General features: G+C 50.9%; 5 protein-coding genes across 5 annotated transcripts; 3 read left to right on the plus strand and 2 right to left on the minus strand.

Moving 5' to 3' along the window:
* Nucleotides 1–102: 102 nt before the first annotated feature.
* On the plus strand, nt 103–1655 carry N7481_000842 (uncharacterized protein; the record flags this gene model as incomplete). Its single annotated transcript, XM_057260061.1, has 3 exons — nt 103–255; nt 301–619; nt 688–1655. The coding sequence occupies 3 exons, from the start codon at nt 103–105 to the stop codon at nt 1653–1655; spliced, it is 1440 nt and encodes a 479-aa protein (XP_057127893.1).
* A 739-nt stretch (nt 1656–2394) lies between these two features.
* Nucleotides 2395–3960, minus strand: N7481_000843 (F-box protein; the record flags this gene model as incomplete). Its single annotated transcript, XM_057260062.1, has 1 exon — nt 2395–3960. The coding sequence occupies one exon, from the start codon at nt 3958–3960 to the stop codon at nt 2395–2397; it is 1566 nt and encodes a 521-aa protein (XP_057127894.1).
* Nucleotides 3961–4165: 205 nt separating this feature from the next.
* On the plus strand, nt 4166–5731 carry N7481_000844 (putative disulfide isomerase; the record flags this gene model as incomplete). Its single annotated transcript, XM_057260063.1, has 3 exons — nt 4166–4309; nt 4409–4416; nt 4492–5731. 3 exons carry the CDS (start codon nt 4166–4168, stop codon nt 5729–5731), a joined length of 1392 nt encoding a protein of 463 aa, XP_057127895.1.
* A 309-nt stretch (nt 5732–6040) lies between these two features.
* N7481_000845 (ribosome biosynthesis protein KRE33) lies at nt 6041–9303 on the minus strand (the record flags this gene model as incomplete). The annotated part of the gene is made up of 3 exons (XM_057260064.1): nt 6041–6239; nt 6312–8635; nt 8659–9303. 3 exons carry the CDS (start codon nt 9301–9303, stop codon nt 6041–6043), a joined length of 3168 nt encoding a protein of 1055 aa, XP_057127896.1.
* Nucleotides 9304–10594: 1291 nt separating this feature from the next.
* N7481_000846 (putative capsular associated protein) lies at nt 10595–13959 on the plus strand (the record flags this gene model as incomplete). Its single annotated transcript, XM_057260065.1, is given in 8 exon segments — nt 10595–10638; nt 10722–10780; nt 10831–11153; nt 11216–11326; nt 11346–11630; nt 11689–11841; nt 11890–12298; nt 12383–13959. 8 exon segments carry the CDS (start codon nt 10595–10597, stop codon nt 13957–13959), a joined length of 2961 nt encoding a protein of 986 aa, XP_057127897.1.
* Nucleotides 13960–14380: the final 421 nt, after the last annotated feature.

Here is a 14380-nt window from a genome sequence, read left to right on the forward strand (position 1 = left end):
GACAAGAACCTCTCTCCCTATCAAACCTTTGAAAAGGCACAACCTTGTGCGAACTTTCGAAAATTCTCAGGTCTTATCGGATTCCTCTTCACTCCAGGCAGCATGTTCGTTCAATCGGCCTCGGTCGATTTCTATGCAGCCCTGGACATACCCCGAACTGCTACTACCCAGGAAATAAACGCTGCCTACAAAAGGTTGGCCCTGAAGTATCATCCTGACAAGTGCGGTGAACGTTATCTGGAAAAGTTTCGCCAAGTAAGTCATTCCAGCACCAAAAGCGATACGTGCCAACAACCAAAGATTACGGAAGCAGCTGAGGTTCTCCGCGATACTCAGCGCCGTCTTGACCATGATCGTGCCATCGGACACGCCCCCCGCGGTTTGAATGATAACCGACGTCAGCCACGTCGATACAACCGCGAGGATGACTGGCGAAACTGGAGCTCGGAGCAGAGACCCTGGAGAAACGATGAGTTTAACTACAACTTGAAGAACCCACAGGACTGTTACATGTACTCCTATGGCTCAAGTGTGCACATGGACCCCAACTCTGCAGATTCCATGGCAGAGTCTGATCGGATCTCGGCAGAGGCAGAGAGATGGGCAGCAGAATATGCAGGTAAAGAATGGCCCTGGTCTACTCAACCGGAGCAGGGATATGCAAGAATCGAGCTGATCAAATCATAGCCATGCAAGCCGAGTATGAAGCCGAGTCTGCAGCTGAGGCGAAAGCTGAGAATGAAGCTTTCGAGCAGGCCAATTTTAACAGATGGCCAAAGAACGCTAAAGATAACGTTTCAGAAACTAACCAGGCCGCCGAACCCGCGATGGAAGCTGAGCATGCAACTTTCAAGGAGACTGATGAATTTGACGCATGGTCAAATGATGGTCAAGCTTCCACTCAGCCTGAATTTGAAACACGGCCCAAGAATTCTCAAGAAAAGTCTTTTGAAACTAAACAGGCCAACGAAACTGATCGAGCTACCATGTGGACAATGCCCGGGCAATACTCCTCCAGTCAATTCGACTCCATTCAACACTCATACCTCGATGTTCCTCCTCGACCGGATATAAATGAGTTGATTGGCAGCGTTATTGGCAGCGAAATCCCTGGGCAATACCCCTCCGGTCAATTCCGCACTTCCACTTACCACTCTGGCCACAAGCCCCGTTCTGGTCAAGTCTCCTCTCCTCAGCCGGACTGCAAAACCTCACCGGATGAATACTACGACTGCAATGAGCATCTTAGTACAGGACCTAGCGTTAATCGCAAACCATCCGCCAAGAAGGCAGGCCTGGCGGACCGAGCAAATGTCCAGGAACTTGTTACCGCCGAAGGCCCTCTGGCGCCGTTCTGTCCATATTTCAATGACAAGTTGGCTCATGGAAGCGGGCGTTACAACTTAGACGACATGGCTATGGAGGTAAACGGTATCATCAGCCAGATTATGTTTGAATGGATTTTGGTCCTTAAGCAAGAAAGTGGAGTCACGGCATCACTTATCAACTTGGACGATGGAAACTGCACTCATCATTGTGAATGGACTAAGGAATTCGCCCTCTCAGAGTGTACAGTCTGCCGCTTCTGGAAGCCCATTTACATGATGACCTGTTCAATGTGTGACACTAAGAGATGCATCTGCTGCAGATTTTGAAGGGCTAGAAATGGTCCACAGTTTGTTTTCGACAAGGCATGATTTCCGTCAAAATGATGCATTCTATTTGACCTTGCCGTAAAGAGGATGTGGCGTTTAATATGTGTGTTGACTGGTGCATTTCTTGCTCTGCTGATTATCTCTACCTCTCCCCCCCATATCCCTGTTTGGTTTGATGTGTTTCCCCTCGCACATCTCTTCACTCATTGTCATTCATTCTCCTGGTTCCCGAGATCAGAAAAGCGATTTTGACGACCCCAGTTGTCACTCAGTGCTGGGTTGGGCTGAAAAAGATTTAGGTATTGTTATCAACATAGGTTCAATGAAATTGTTTAATCAGTCAAGTTTAAATCCAATAATTAGACTGCTCTCATATTCAGGCTGTTAGCTTGACTGCCCCGGGTTGTCTACCTGTAACCTGTTTTTATACGAAAGTCTAGTTAGTCCCTTGGGGATCCCGAGATGGGTGGCTAGTATCTACTAACTATATCTAGATTTGTTATACTAAAGTACCAGGTAAAAAAAGGGAGATGCTATTTATTTTTGGTTCAAAATCATTACACGCAGTCTTTTTTGATATCTATCGTAAACTTTTAGAGTCATTATAGGTCGTAAATCGGGTTCGTCATTGAACGGGAACAGTTTGCGAGGTTTCCGAGGTCGAACCAGGTAATGCAACAGCTCTCGGCGCAGGAACTGAAACAAGTCGGTGGATGTGCTACGCCGTGCAGCTGGGAATTCATCGGTCGAATCTATAAATCACCAATTCCCTATTAGAGTTCTCGCCCAGGAGATATCTTTCACATCCACTTATTTTCCCTCTGCCAGTGAAGTCCAGGTTGGCCGTGGTAACTTGCGAAGGCTCTTCGTAAGATCCCAAGACCTGGTATGTAAGGCTGATAGTTTGATCCTTGAGCTCAGGCTCTCTCCGGTCCTCATCCCATTTGGCAGGATCAAAATGCAGGCAGAAGCTGACGCCGGCTTGCTGGTCAATGACCTGGGCGATGGTGCCGTACCAGCATTCAGCCATGATAGCTAACACACTTATTGGTGACGTTTGCAGGCTGCAGTTACCCCGGTAAGCTGGGAGTATCAAATCGCTCTGCTGTCGCCAATGAGGACCACAGCCTTGCATGGGAATGCTGGTCACAACAGCCATGGGTAAGCCGAGCGGGTCTGGGACCGTCAACCAGGTATTAATATTTTCTGTAATTTCGACTGCTAGGCTATCGTCGGTGATTTCGAGTCGCTGCACGCTCGGGCATCCTCGTTGTCGAACGCCGAAGAACTCAAGGTCTCGGAAACCAAAACGAGCCACGATCGCTGGTGATTCATCGCCTTCGGAGTCCTCGTGTTTTCCTGTTGGATCGAGCGATGGACGGTAAGAAGACGGGGATGAGATGTCCCAAACAAACAAGGATTCAATGGGCGCGTCCTCATCGGCTGTGTATAGGCTGCGATTGGGCTGCCAAATATAAATCACATAGTGCGTGTTACTATGAGAGGAGAAGAATCGATCTCGCTCACTGAGCGGGTGGCCAAGGAACATGATCTTCCACTCATTTCGAGCCGTGATCTCCCAGCCGTCCTCGATACTTGGCTTCACATCAAAGGATGAAGCAAAATGACGATGCACGCCGTCGCTGTCATTAAGCCAGTGAAAGGCCTTTGGTTCAGCCCACTCGACTACCAACAATTGCTTCTGTAGTCGGACTCGGCGTACGACTTTCCCGGTGGTGGTAAAGGGAATGGTAAATTGCCGGTCATTGCTCAAGTCCATCAGTACCAGACACTGATGTTCAGCACTCGGAAACACCAGTAAATCCTGATCATGAGTCCATAACGCCTCGGAGAACTGGCGGTCGACAAACTGTCCGACATGGCTCGCGTGCGACTCCCATGGCGGGACCTGGAACCATTCACGGTCCCCCGCGGCACCAAAGTCGTCACACAGGCGGTATTTTTGAACGGAGCGGGGCTTTCCTCGCTCGAGATAATCATAACGCGAGGCAACCTGGTCAAAGAGGGAGCGGATCACGATCGGATCGGTGCTGGTGCCACCAGTACTGGGGCCGACGTGGAGCCCGTAGACCTCCCTAGTGCGAGGGAAGTGCCTTTTCATGAGTGGGACCAATATGGCCGGGTTGCCGAAGGCCTCATTCCAAGAGCGCGAGACACGGCGGCATCGAACCAGATCCGGTGGGGTCAAGTAGGCCAGGATGAGCCAGAAAATGTCCCGTGGTAGAAATGCCAGGTCATGACCATTATCCTGAAGAGCTTGATCACCGTTGGGGTACGAGGGCATCGCGGAGCACAACCGTAGTAGCAAACCAAAAAAGGGCGAAGCTTCTCATTGGAGAGAAAAGCTCTCTCCGCATGCCAAGAGCTTCAGGACACCTTGCACTCTTTCCACTTCCACTCATTAATGCAATGCTCCAGCCCGTATACTGGGTAACTATCGAGTAGTGGATTGAAGGCTTCCATCACATACCTCCCCCTCTCTATCCACCATGCTCCCACCCAGCTCTTTGCTGCTTGTCGCCTCTCTGTTGGTGGGCGCGAACGCTGATGGGATCTACACCAAAAAGTCACCGGTGCTTCAACTGAACCAGAAGACTTATGGCTCGTTGATTGCCAACTCGAATTACACTTCAGTGAGATGAATCTCTTTTCTCATTGTTATTTTCCTTTTCTTTCCTTTCCTTGTATTTTCTCTTGACTGACTATATACTAATCACCCTTATTTTGTATAGATCGTCGAGTAAGCTCTCCCCGCATCCTCCAATCCTCCTCCAACTTCCTCCCCACTAACTCGAACACCCTCCTTCCCCAACAGATTTTACGCTCCCTGGTGTGGTCATTGTCAGAGCTTGAAACCGGCCTATGAGAAAGCTGCCACCAACCTAAACGGCTTGGCCAGAGTGGCCGCCGTCAACTGCGATGAGGATGAGAACAAACCCTTCTGCGGCCAGATGGGCGTGCAAGGATTCCCGACCCTGAAAATCGTCACCCCCGGCAAGAAACCCGGAAAGCCCAAAGTTGAGGACTATCAAGGCGCACGCACCGCCAAAGCTATTGTTGACACAGTCGTTGACCGAATCCCCAATCACGTCAAGCGTGCCACGGACAAGGACCTGGACAATTGGCTTGGCCAGAACGAGGAGCGACCCAAGGCTATTCTTTTCACAGAGAAGGGCACCACAAGTGCCTTGATTCGAGCCTTGGCTGTTGACTTCCTCGGCGCCATTGATGTTGCCCAGGTGCGCAGCAAGGAAGCCGCCTCTGTAAAGAAGTATGGCGTGTCAGAATTCCCCGCGCTGGTCGTGGTTCCCGGTAGCGATGTGGAAGCCCAGCTGTATGAGGGCGAACTTAAGAAGCAGCCCATCCTAGAATTCCTTGGTCAATTCGCTTCGCCGAACCCAGACGCCACCGGCAAAGCCGCCTCTGCCTCTACAGACAAGTCCAAGTCCAAGTCCAAGTCCAAGCCCAAGGCCAAGCAGCCGCCAAAGCAGCCAGAGACTGAAGATGACGCACCGTCGGACGAAAGTGAAGAGCCCGTGGCCAAACCCGTTCAGGAGCCGGAATCAATTCCTCCCCTCTCAACACTCGCTACTGCCGAATCTCTCGAGTCATCCTGCCTAGCCCCGAAATCGTCTACCTGTGTTCTTGTTCTTCTCCCAGAGACAAGTGAGGCAGATGCCGAGCTCCCCTCCGCTGCCACCGATGCTCTGTCCAGCCTGGCAGAGATCGAACACAAGCATTCCTTGCGTGGTGCCCGCCTCTTCCCCGCTTACTCGGTGCCGGGCGTCAACACTGGATCCCAAGCGCTGCGCACCGCATTGGGCCTGGAGGATAACAAGAACGTGGAGATTATCGCCATCAACGCCCGCCGTGGATGGTGGCGCCGGTATGGCAATGCCGAGGACTTCGGCATCGCCGCCGTTGAGAGCTGGGTTGATGCTATCCGCCTCGGTGAAGGTACGAAGGAGAAGCTACCTGAGGGTATCGTTCGTGACGACGAGGCCGAAGCTCAGGAAAAGAAAGCAGAGGCCGACGCGGAACATGATGAGCTGTAAAGGAATCATCAAATAGTGCAGAGCAGTAAATCTGTGTGTTGCTTTATGAACATGAATAGCCCCGTTGCATTCTAGCTGAATCTAAAATGTTTCAATCTACATTGGATCCGTCAAAGTGTAGAAAGCCATCAGGTCATTCATATATACAAGAGTGAAAGGCCCAACAACCAGCCTGAGTCAGAACAGGTGTGGATCTTCCACTCCCCGTAGAATACAATCAAGTGGAAAAAAGAAAATCACAGGAACACCGTGAGGAAATGCCAAAGAACGCCACCCCATACACACAAAATCAATCAATCCTCGGCGCATCTATTTTTTGCGGCCTTCAGTGCCCTTCTTGATCATCCTCTGTCTCTTGGAGTCGACCTCCTTGTCGAAGATATCCCGCGCGGTATCGCCCTTCTTGCGCTTCGAGGGCTTGGTCTTGATGCTAACCGTTGAAGCACCTCCGCCACGGATCTGCTTCTCGGCATCATCCCAGGTTGCAGCGCCGTTGTCAATTTCGTATCTGGAGACTAGGAATCAATTATGGTTCATTCGAGACTGATTTTGTAGTAGGCGGGAGAAAAGGGTTATTTACCTGTCCAACGGAAGGGAATCGATTAGAGCACGCTGCTTCTCACGCAGCTCCTCATTGACTTCCTCGCCACCTTCACGGAGCTCGTCGTCAAGGCTGGTCTCGAGGGGCTTGAAGCGGTCCTCCACGATGTCGTCGTCGTGAGCACCGTCAGCGGCCTGGGATGCTGAGATCTGTTGGGCGGGGATAGACTCCGCGACAGCGCCTTCGACCAGACCACGGAAGTGGGTAGAGACCTTGCGAACGATCTTCAAGAACATGGCGAGAAGTTGGGAAGAGGGCAGGTTCAGCTCCTTCTCAACATCGTCCAGACTCTTGTGCTGCAGACCAATGGCCAGTAGAATAGACTGCTGCACGCCAGAAAGGCTGACCTTGCCGGAAAGACGGTTGGCGAAGTAGTATTCAGAAATGAGCGGGATCATGTCCAGGATGACGTGGTAGTCAAGAAGGTTGTTGGCATAACTGTCCAGACGCTTCAGGTCGAAAGGAGAGAAAGTAGCGTCCAGGTCGGCCTTCTTAAGGAAGCGCTGCACGGCGGCGGCGTCCAACTTCGCGCCCGCATTGGCAGATTCGCAAATGCTGAGAGAGAGGACCGAGGGAAACTCGCGGAACTGATAGGAGAGAAGGGCCAGGAATCGACGGTGGAAGTCACGAGCGAATGCGCCCAGCCAAGCAGCATCGTTGGTACCGGCAGACAGAGTGCGCAGCATCACGCAGGAGTGCTCGCCAGTGAGCTCGTTGGGTGTTTGGCGCAGATAAACGGGGACGAAAGAGGAGCGTTTCCAGAATTTGTGGAGAGAGGGGGTGAGACCGTAGCTGACACCGATATAGTCAAGCTCGTCGGGGCGACGTTCGGTGAGCTTGCCAAACAGAGGAGGCATGGAGCGAATATCTCGGACCTGGACATTATCGTCCAAAAGGCTTGAGTTGGTGAGCTCAGAATCAGACACACGGACCATCTCTTCCTGGGGACGGCTCATATCTTCGTCCAGGCTGGTGAACTTGCCCTCGAAATAGTCAACAAGGAGCTCCATAGCGCGTGATCCGTAGCCCATTCCAGTATACTCAGGGTTGGTCGCAATGCGAACGACACGGGCACCTGAAAGACCAGCGAAATCCTCATCTTGGAATTGCTGGCTGACCAACCATGGAATCAAGTCACCACCAGCGCGTTGACCACGGCTCAGGCTGTTGAGAACACTCTGTTTGCTGATACGACCTTCCAGAGCAACTTGAATCACGCAGAGCGGCTCCGGAAGCTTCGTGGCCTCCTCGTCGATAGGCGGAACAAGTACATAGAGCTGGTGTGCAGGAGCATCGCTCATGAGTTGAAGATCGTTAGGGGTATTCTTGTAGTGACTAGCAACATAAAGGGCCATCATCTGTTGCAGGAACTTCTCCGAAACGGGATGGAAGGAAAAAAGGGTGTCACGGTTGACCTGAAGCAGCTGGCACTTCGATGGGTGTGGGCAGCCTTGCGTGTTCATGCGAGACTTGGGCAGGGTAGCATCAAGGCACAAGACCTTGTTCAGCCATTTCTCAACAGAATCACCGGGGGCATAACGAATCGGCTCTGCGAGTGTGATCTCTCTGAGTGACCGGCCACCAAGGCTCTGGTCTGTGCTCTTGGAGACCTTTCCGGTGCTGCGATCAGCAACATCAGTATCGTTGGCCTTGAGTCCACCCCGGGATTGTTCACGAAGCTGTTGAATCAGCTTCAGAGAAAGGGATCGACCAGTTCCTTCGTAACCGTTGATAGTGGACGCCATGAACACGAGGTAAGGGCCCATCAACTTCCGCACCAAGGGCAAGGGAATAGCAGCGGCCTCATCAATAACTAGAAGTTCCGCTTGACCCAAAACATGCGCATCTTGGGGCTGGATGTACTGAATGGTCTGACGGTGGTTGCGGTGAATGTTAACTCTAACAATGGCCTTGTTGAAGTCGGGATTGGTAGACTGCAGGATGGTGTAGTCAACGTGATCGAGGTAGCCGAGGGCATCGAAGCCCTTGAAAACAAATTCGAAAAGGGTCTTCAAGTTCTCAGGGCTGGGAGAGGTGATGAAGATATTGCTGTATCCGTGGGCGATGGCAGCGGCAATTGAAACACCCAGAGCAGCGGACTTTCCTCGTCCACGTCCAGCAGTAAGTGTCACTGTGCTCTTCAGGGTCTTCTCGGCAATTGCATCGACGAACGTCAGAAGTGCCTTGGCCTGGTCTGTAGTACGAGCCAGCTGAACGAGAGGTCCCACGGGCTGGGTCTCAGCCAGGCTCTCCTTCATATCCTTCAGCTCCTTCTTGGTACCCGAGCTCGAATCGTCCGTTGACTCGGGAGGGGGAGCGGCTTGACATTCTTTCCGCCGGAGATGGGCAACACGTTCAACTCGTCGTCGACAACCAAGCAGGAATCGCAGCTTCCGAGAGAAAGGATGAAGCGCTCGTTGAATCGAGCGACCACATCATCGTGTGCCTCGGTTCGGTATCGCGAGTGGATATCCATCGACATCGTGTACAATTGTTTCAAGCTGTTCATGCTCTTCAGCAGCAGCAAAACCATACCTCCTCCCTCGACAGTCTCAACGGTACGTGCCAAAAGGTTGGGGGTCATGGCTTCGAAATCCTGCAGAATACACATGCCGTAGGTGTTACCCAGGATTTTCTCGGTTTCCTTGTAGTAGACATAGCGAATATTATTGAGGGTGATGAACAGCTCAAACGGATCCTCCTGGTTTGGTTCCCGAATACCACGCTTGACCTGACTCTTGATCTTGGCCTCGCGCTTCTTGCGATGGCTAGTGAAGCCCAGCAGGTCCTTCTTGTAGGCCCACAGAACAGACTTGTTCTGCTTCACATCGACACTCGACATGATATAATGAAGGTTGACAATTACATCCTTGGCCCGATCACCAACCACCACGAAGAAGCTACGCTTCTTCTCCTGGATGCCATTCCGAATGAGGGCGGGGATGCGCGAGTCAATCGCTTTGCGCGGCATGATGAAGGTGCGGAGCTGACCGCGAGATAGATCGGGGCTTGACACTCGCTGTCGGTTCGGTAATCGCGGGAAATAAGAGCGAGATTGACTTGAGCAGGTCGGATCCTGCAAGTCTGTGGCTTCGCGGGGAATGACCACCAAAGTCGATTTGCTGGTAATTAAACAACAAAAAATTGGACCCGTTTGGATTGCTATAATTTTTTTTTCTGGTCTGGTCCGATTGGATACTGCAGTTCAGGACCGCCTTCTTCTTGTGTCAAATCCCGTCACCGCCTTTATGAGTCACCTGATCCATGGTCACCTGACTGTGTTCAAATGCACGTGACTGAAACTGAGACTTCCCATCACATGACAGCATGTAAATCACGTGACATGACATAAACATCGCCAACAAGGCATCCTCAATGATCCATCGATCCTTTCCCAATTGGTGAATACAGACCCAAGACCCTTATTTCACCTGGAAATCCCCACTTTCTTCCGAATCGCCTTAACGTATGACGCGTGCTCTTAAGCCAACATTTTCTTTTGGCCTAGATGCGATAGTCAACAATATCTCTACGAGTATTCGAGTTGAGTTCTATGAAACGTCGCCATCCATGTCGTGCGCCTCACAACCAGTCTGTGCACACACGATGTCAAGACAGGCCCCAAGTGGAGCCGCCTGGGGCAGGGGGCGGGAGCCAAGTTTCGATTGACCTGGTTCTGGATGCCGATCCACTTCGGCATATCTTTGCTGTTTAAGCGCATTCCCAGTGAAAAACAAGGAGTTGGCTCGCACGGTGCCAATTTGATGGGCTCCACCTGTTTCATTGGCTTGTACACAGTACGAGTAAATCTGTGAAGCCCACATCGTACTCGTGGGGAGTGCTCTCGGCAGCATGAATTTGCTCCTCATTATTAACGCTAACTATATTAGTGGTGGTTTAGTGTATGGTACAACATCCTGTACTGTTAAGGCCGGCGCGCAGGGCCCGTGGTTACGTGCTTCCAAGGAAAATTAAACGCCCCAGTTGACGCAACTTGATCGCCAAGGAGCCACCATGATGCCGCTCCTGATTAGCTGCCCGGCCAATGGCCTTCGCCCATCAAAACCTGGCTGGGCCACGCAGATAATGCCAATCCCCTGGGGTTTCCACCGGCCCTGTCCCTTGAATCCTGTCCGGAATTCTCTCCCTGTGCTCTTCGCACGTTTCGCTGAATACTATCCCGCACTCATAGTCGGATGCCAACTGCGAATCGTGGCGCAATGGGCTGCGAGTCGATACTGAACCGGTAAATCCTCGGCGCAATGGTTCCATTCTCTGCGGAAACTGGACTCAAGGTCTGTGTGGGGTAAGTGAGCTTCCAGCGATGGCATTACATGTCGAACGTCAGCGAGAGTTGAACTGCTGAACTGACAATTTCCGATTATCTAGGGTGTTTATTATAAGCTCCTTCTTTCTGACTACCTCCTACAACTCCACCTTCGCTTTTGGTGAGCCCTTGCCCTTGCTCTTGGGGAAGTGACACAGGCTAACATCTCAGACCGTCCGGTGAGTACTGCCGTACTGGCGTGCTTCATAACCGGTGCAGTCTTTTTGGCCCTAGGCCGTTTCCTCCCGGCGACGCCACGGATATCTTCTACCAGTAAGCGGTTCGGCATTCCGCTCGCTGAACAGTTCGAACTCTCGTCGCGCAGCTCGCTATCTTCCCCATCGAGCCCCATCTTAGGAGGTCCAGAGGAGCCCGCGCCGTCCCCATATCGATACTGGTGCAACCTTGGCCTTTTAGTAGCCGCATGCTCTTTGAGGATTGAGACATTTCGTCAAGTCTCTTTTAATACCGAATGCGCTCCAGCAGGATATGGTGTAAGTTCAAAGAGGGCTGTCGCGACTTTGTCACAGATGTCTAATTGTCTATCAATATATAGTACACCGTTCCCTTCATAATATCTTTGTACGACTACTGGCGACATCAACGAACACAGTCGAAAAATGAATATGTTTCGTCTCGGCCCTCCAAGAGCCGACCTATCCAAGCCGTCTATTCCACTTTCAGAGGGGGGGTTCTATTACCTGACACAGAGCGGATACAGAGGAGTTCTGGCTGCAACGTTCCTTTCTTTGAGTGGCTATTCCGCTGCGTCGTTTTACGCCGGCGGTCAATCCACCTACGTTTGCCCTATCATTCTTCACGGCGCTGTGCGATTACGGGGCTTCAAACTCCTGAATGTTTTCCTGGACTCTCTTTTAATCATTGGGGTTGCTGAGCTATGCCAGAACAATCACGGGTTTGAGGGTAACAGACGAAAAAGAGCCATTCTCTCTTTAGGAGCAGGCCTTATCGTAAGTTGATGATTCGTTCAAAAGCATAGAGTTGCATAGTCTAATAGATAACCCTTAGGGCGTTTCTTTGCTTTGGGCCATTATTGGATGTTTTATTTCCAACAGCCGTCCCGAGTTTCTTGGTCAGCCTTTGCTAGACCCGAGATATGCACGGAGCGCTTTGAGCCAAGCGACGCTGGCAATGCTCTTAGTTGTGTCAGCCTGGCAATTGGTAAGTGTTCTCTGTTGGTTTAAAAATGCCTCAATACTAATTTGATAGTTACCCCAACTTGGAGTGTTAGGATTGTCAATCCTAGGAGGCTTCGTTTTCATCTACTTCTCGGCAACTTCAATACTACTGGTGGAGCAAATGCCGCTCCCCTATATCTCTACAGCCCATACTGTATTTCCATTGATTGGGTCTTCGATCGCAGCAGTGCTATTTCTTCTCTCCCGCATCATTTCAGAAGAAGAGTCCAAAGCACTATTCCGCACAAACGTTTTACTGCAAGCCTTCGTCGTTCTTCTCTGTCTTTTTGGCTTGTGTGCCGCCTCGGCCAAGCACCACCTTTCTCACACACACCCGATCGATCTTTTAATACACGAAGCAAACATTCAGTATGAAGATTATCTAGCTGGGGCCGGCGCCAGTCAGACCCTGCAAGATGCTGTCTTGGAGTATCGAAAGCGTTACCAAAGGCAGCCACCTCCGTGAGTATTCATCACATATTTTCATGATCTGACATTCCGAATAAAGACTTACATTTGTCTAGGGGGGTTTGATAAATGGTACGAATATGCGACCAACCGATCTTCATTAGTTATCGATGAGTTTGATCAAATCTACAGGAATCTACTTCCATTCCGTGCTCTCAGCCCGGCATCTATTCGAGAAGCGACACATAAGCTGGCGACGAATCCGTTCAATGACCTTGGAGCAATCAGAATTCGAAATGGGAAGCCCGAGTTACAAGAAGGCATTAAGCCAACCCATGCATGGATGGTAAAAGGAGCCGCAGAGATGATGGAAAACTTTTCAGAGCATCTACCTGATATGGATATTGTCTTCAACTTAAATGATGAGCCACGAGTGGCAATACCGTGGGAAAGGGCCTTGACCTTGAAGCGTGAAGCGAAATCACAAGAATCCATTCCCGTGGAGAGACTTGTGGATACATGGTCTTCAAATCGACAATCCGGCTGGGATCCAGTTGACCCAATCGATCAAACGAACCAGACTGTTTTCACGGATGGTGCATGGAATGGTATATTCGATCGTTATGTGAGCGCCGTTTGTCCGCCCTCCTCAAAGTCCCGTACCCAGCGTATCTGGAACCGACATGACATCTGCCTCGACTGTGTGTCGCCGCATTCCATGGGTCAATTTCCTGTTGACTTCAATCTGGCATCGGACTTTTGCCATCAACCAGACCTAGCATACCTTCATGGGCTTCTGATATCCCCCGCTTCATTCAAGGTGTCCCAGGAATTGATACCAGTTTTCAGCCAAAGTGCTCTTTCTGGATTCAACGACATCCTCTTCCCTAGCCCCTGGAACTATATGGACAAGGTGAAATATGACCCGTCGGAAGAGTATCCAGACCCGGAGTATGAAAGAAAGATCAATTCTTTATACTGGGTGGGCAGCACATCTGAAGGCTACAGTCGATTTGATCAGTGGAAAGGAATTCCAAGGCAACGCTTCGCCCATCTGATCAACAACAATACCGATAACCAAGTATCCGTTCTCCTTCCCGTCGACGGGCGGTCCTACAAATACGAAATAATGAACGGGGCTGCACCGATTGATGAGTTGCACTTCGAAACGAATGTCCACATCGCCGGCCCCATAACCCGTTGCGGAGACTGCGATACTCAGCGCGACGAACTGGGAACGGTCTCCTGGGTCGATTTCCAAAATCACTGGTCTAGCCGATACCTATTCGATCTCGACGGTGCTGGATTCAGCGGCCGTTTCTTGCCTTTCTTGCAGAGTCGCAGCCTACCATTCCGCACCGGGCTCTTCCGACAGTGGTTTGACTCGCGTGTGATTTCATGGCTACATTTTGTACCTGTCGACATCCGTCTCCATGGTCTTTGGAGTACGCTAGCGTATTTCTCCGGTGTTCCTGGGACGACGATCAATGGACAAGATCCTAACAAGGCACCTCCGATGCGGATGGACGCCCATACAAGACAGGGGAAATGGATTGCCGACCAGGGACGTAAATGGACCGATGTCGCCTTACGCAAGGAAGATATGGAGATCTACTTCTTCAGGCTTTTGCTGGAATGGGGGCGTCTCACAGATGACCAAAGGGATGTGCTGGGGTATAAGCCGCCAGCTTGAATGTGATGAATATGATTTTTTTAAGCGCTGGGCGTGTATTTTGAAATCATTAATAGTACATATGTGATGATCTCAACGATCTCTGTCTTCTTTCAGCCACGTAGAGATCTAGGGTTACGTAGAATTTCTCCGACATGACGACAGCCCTGGAGCCCTTCAATGACATGCCTCAAACGATCTCACTTACTGGATAAAATAATTGAGAGAAATTGCCATTCATCATCATGTAATCGGTTATCGAGCCACTCTCATGATGCCGTACGAGTACCCTAGGGTAGCTATTATCTACTACTGGTAGCTATTATCTACTACTGGTAGCAGATACAAGGCTGCGCCACATGACTATCATTCCACAGTTCGCACATAACCAGCCCTGGGGGTTTCGATCAGCAAAATGAGCTAGCCGCGAAACAAGTGCCAA

Source organism: Penicillium waksmanii, assembly GCF_028829765.1.
Source record: "Penicillium waksmanii strain IBT 27052 chromosome Unknown utg000001l:1.0-4852451.0:1.0-4856178.0, whole genome shotgun sequence".
NCBI classification, from domain to species: Eukaryota; Fungi; Ascomycota; class Eurotiomycetes; order Eurotiales; family Aspergillaceae; genus Penicillium; species Penicillium waksmanii.